The sequence below is a fragment of the Apium graveolens genome, chromosome 11, assembly GCF_009905375.1.
Source record: "Apium graveolens cultivar Ventura chromosome 11, ASM990537v1, whole genome shotgun sequence".
Taxonomy (NCBI): Eukaryota; Viridiplantae; Streptophyta; class Magnoliopsida; order Apiales; family Apiaceae; genus Apium; species Apium graveolens.
The window spans coordinates 69,320,076-69,324,496 of record NC_133657.1 but is presented as its reverse complement, the minus strand read 5'-3'; the positions used below and the strand labels follow the sequence as shown (position 1 = coordinate 69,324,496).

At 32.8% G+C, this 4,421-nt stretch overlaps 1 protein-coding gene across 4 annotated transcripts; it reads right to left on the bottom strand.

Annotated features, from left to right (window-relative positions):
* Positions 1 to 309: 309 nt before the first annotated feature.
* Positions 310 to 4,032, bottom strand: LOC141697750 (uncharacterized). Of its 4 annotated transcripts, none has more exons than XM_074502283.1 (4): positions 3,921 to 4,032; positions 2,867 to 3,157; positions 1,612 to 1,860; positions 310 to 841 (listed from the first exon to the last, which is right to left on the bottom strand). In XM_074502283.1, exons 2-4 carry the CDS (start codon positions 3,101 to 3,103, stop codon positions 572 to 574), a joined length of 756 nt encoding a protein of 251 aa, XP_074358384.1. In that variant the 5' UTR covers positions 3,104 to 3,157; positions 3,921 to 4,032; the 3' UTR covers positions 310 to 571. The 4 variants fall into 4 exon arrangements, with proteins under 4 accessions (XP_074358384.1, XP_074358382.1, XP_074358383.1 ...); XM_074502281.1 differs by having other exon boundaries at positions 3,886 to 4,028; XM_074502282.1 differs by having other exon boundaries at positions 3,879 to 4,017.
* Positions 4,033 to 4,421: the final 389 nt, after the last annotated feature.

Below are 4,421 nucleotides of genomic sequence, written 5' to 3'. Positions count from 1 at the left end.
TTGTAGGAAGAAGCTGGATATTATTCTTTACCTTATATATCGAAATAGAACGATTATAAAAATCTCCTATTTGAGAGGAAAACTACATTGCATGCATGTTTTGCAGAACTACTTTTGCTTTAGAAATTTTCACTTGTGTTCTGTTTTTTTTAACATAAACCTTTGGCAATAATATATATAGAAAAGGAAACAAGTATTTGCAATTAAAGTGAAGCTTACGCAGTTATATGCTGATTTTCCCAAACCTACAAGTGGAGAATCCAGGCAGTAACGCCACACCTAAATTATATGTGAAAAACAGAATAAGAATGAACACTGGAAGATGCCTGTAAATATATTTTTTCCCAAAGATACCAATCTTTAAATACTGAACTTGTTTCAGTTGTACATCACTGGTAAGACCACTCTCCTCATCCACAAGGTAACAAAAAGCCAGTCAATACCTGTTGCATAAATCGAATTTCAGGTGGCACGTTTCAACTGTTCTCGAAATAACTTGATACATTGTAATAACATTCCCAGCACGAAAAGGAGTTCTCATCTAAACTTTTTAACATTCATAAAACCGGATTCAAGATGAATCATATTCTTCATTTTCAGATGAAAGTGACGCAAGGTAGGCCTTCACCATGCGTTTGTACTTTGTTGGGCTATCCCACCATGTAGGGGTATTCAAAATTGCTTTCTCCAAGGCAAATGGATCTTCCTGGTACTGATTCTGGAATTGTCTCCCAAATTGGTAAAACATGTTGCTCAGACGATTATTACGTTGCCTTGTAAGGAATTTAAGTATGTCTTTGAAGAAAGCAATCACGTCATCACCAGCAATGATATAAACATACTAAATCCAAGAAATAGGAAAAGCCGAGTCAATATTAGATCACTACTGCATGCTTGTGCATTAGACAAGAACAGCATAAGCCAAAAAACATGACACCATTCATGTTGAATTTCAGAAAATAACCACTTGCATACAAGACAAAATATGAATACACTTCTGTACTGGAAATTGTACTATATTTTATGTTAATAATATTGATACAAAATTTCCTTGCAGTTAATTTACCAACCCTCTAGGCTCCCGTTCCTTTAGTTTATTCACCGCTGTCTCACAAAATTGTTCTGCAATAAAGTGCAGCCTTGGATCACTATGTTAACAGTCACAGAAATCTTACTGAGATTTGCTTAAACCTTCTCATTTATAGAGTGCAAAACAGCCATTATTCTTTGCTCCATAGCAGACATTCACATTATAGAATGTTGTGAGTTTCAATAATGTATGGGGTGTTGTTCATATAGCTGGGCTAATTGGTAAGCTAGCCCACTATGCTTCAGTCTTAAAAGCAAACCATCAGCATACATTACTGAAAACACTCCCTTTATTTGTTAAATGGTTTGATTATTTCGATTAGTATGCTCATAGTATCTATAAATTGATCTGTAGTCCATTTGGAATTTATTAATCTATATGGTATTGCAGTTAAAATACATGAATCAGCTTTAACTTCTAGTCAGGGATTTTTCTATATTTTAACAGTATAGCAATTATAAAGACATTTTTAACAGTCTAGCAAATAGAATCAAAGCTGTATTAAGGTCTGAGAGAATTACCAGAAGTATGAATCCGAGTGTTGCCATGAATACTTGAAATATCTCATCCAATATACCAGAAAAGCCTTCATCTTCTGACTCACCAAAACCATCGCCACCACCACCACTACCTCCACCTGGACGTTTTCCACCACTACCTCCATCATCATAGTACTCTTGGTTTTCCATCTGCTGCCGTAATACATCCTCTAGTGACTTTTCCTTCTTCAAACCACTCATCGCCTTCTCAAGTGATTTCCATGGGGAAGCCTAGTAAATATTAAGTTTGGAATTGTTAAAACCATTAAGAAAAGAGCATGTAACTTCATCTACCACTTAAAGAAACAAACTAGTCAATTCAAAGATTTATGACGTATCTGCAAATAACTGCACACTATTGATGCACAATTTATTGTGTCAAGTTCTACAAATTTAAAATACATTCATGTTTACATTATGTAACTCTTAGATGTTTGTTATAGAAATTAGATTTTGGTAGTAGCTTAGAAACTTGTGGTATGCTCAAGTATGCATACTCTGTCATGATATATTATGAGATTTATTTTTCCAACAAGTAGTCTGTTTTGATGGCACCTAAATATTTTGAATGTAAATGGCTTTCCTCTTCTTATTCTTCTGTAAAATTGTATTTCCCCTAAAGTTCTTTTTCACTCCCTAGTATCTCTGAACTCACAATTTCTTTGTGAGATCAAGCCCCAGACGATACAGTATTGCTGATTTCTTTCTACAAGTAGAGCCATGTTAAAGAAGCTCTTGATCTACTTCAGCTGTTTTATGACGCTCATGCTACTTCTTCATCATAATGTGACCAACAAGTTTGATCTTTATAACATTCTGGTAGGTCATAAATGATTAACAGTGACATATACAAGCTCTAGATATCGTCTCTATCTAGGAAAAGGATCCCTGACTAATTGACAATATCGACAAAGTTTGCAAACAGACAAAAACATAGAGGAAAAGTTGATCAACTATTCGCAATATACCATCAACATAGGGAAGCTATAGGTGGCAATTATCAAAACCACCTTAGGAATGTCAAAAACAAAGAGCAAGGAATAAAGCACTAACCCCCCCCCCCCCCCGCCCCGAGTTACCAACCCAATGATATTAAACGTCTTGCAGTTTGTTATGTCAACTTCTAATTATATTAAAAAGTAAAAACTAATCATTTAAATCCTCAATCAGATATATATATATATATAAGTAGATAAATTATAAAAGATAAACGCAAATATCTATCAAAATTTCTCACGTCATTATCATTTGTCGAATTTCCTTTGCCACCAAATACGCATACTGGTGCAGATCTCTGAATTTTGGATGTATAAGTTTTTAGCTTCAATGAAACCTCCGGAACCTTTGTGTAATAGCAAGCTGAATCCCTAGAAAATCGAACAACATTACGTAACTCTGACGAGGCATACCGCCCACGAGGTATGGTTAAGACATTAAAGCCAGGCTTGCAGGCAGTCACTTGAAAACTGTTCATCTCTTATACAAGTTCAAATATACAAAATAGCGCTCGCATCAAAGGTCCAACGTCCTAGAATATGTTGATAAGAAAAATATACAAATGAAATTAACTTATAAAAGAAAAGTAAAAGAAGCTAACAAGAATACTTTTTCATGCACAATTACATTAATATGCTTTTGGTTGAATACTAAGCATAGAGCTTTCAGAGCTGAAAATAAAGGAAAATGGTAATTAACACATTATCGTATTTGAACACCTTACTACTACACCAACTTGACTTACTACTGAAATTGCATTGAACTTTGTTGACTTTTTATTACAGTGACATATTGGTAAAGCAAGTAATTCAGTTAAGAGAATAGTTTACGTTTACATCGGGATGAAAATGTGTAACAAGGTGTCAAAGTTGAGAGGAACCAAAACATAATTAAAGGGGGTTGCGATTAAACTTGTTGCATCCAAGTATACCCACTGAAATGTACATCACTAGTGGATTAAAAACTCAATCATCAAACAGCAAGTAAATTGCATATAGAACCCCAAGTACAGAAACTAAAAATTGATTGAATTCAAGAGCAAACACCTAAATTTATAGATATATATACTAAAATGTATTAAACTATGACAAAAAGTCAGAGGGGAACTTTGATCAAACACTTGGCCGGCACTTACTAAAAGCAACTGTATAATAACAAATGGAAAATGAATACGATATGAGTTAAGAAAAAACAAGGAACGTTGATTCAAACAGAAAAATGAATCTAAAGAACAATAACACAAAGATTATTACCCCCGACCTTGGTAACAATTGAATCAATCAATCCTCACTCACCTCGCAATCGTATATAGATAGATAGAGAGTACAACGCTAACTTATTCTATATCTTTATTAGTAGTATATTGTAATTTTCCTTTACATATATTTTTCAGTTTGTTTTACACTTACTTTAATTCAAATATGATTTTCTCTTCTCTTTTTTTAAGAAATACTTTTTCGAACTTAATTTAATTAAATATGTAGGTTTTTGCCTTTTGTAATAAAATGTTGGGCTAACAATAATAACTGGTATATAAAATCGCATTACGTGTTGTACTGAATGGTTTTAAAATAAAAAAAATACGTATTTTAAAATTAATTATGTGATAGTTATACAATAAATTTGAATTTGCATGTTATATATTTCAAATATTGTAATGTTAAATTTTGTGTTCTACAAAATCTTTATAAGAAAATATAAATTAACATTTGTGAATGTTTCTAAAATCGTTAATTTGAGTCGTAAAATTTATTGAACATGTGATTTCAGTTGTTCATATGAGAAAAACAAATCAC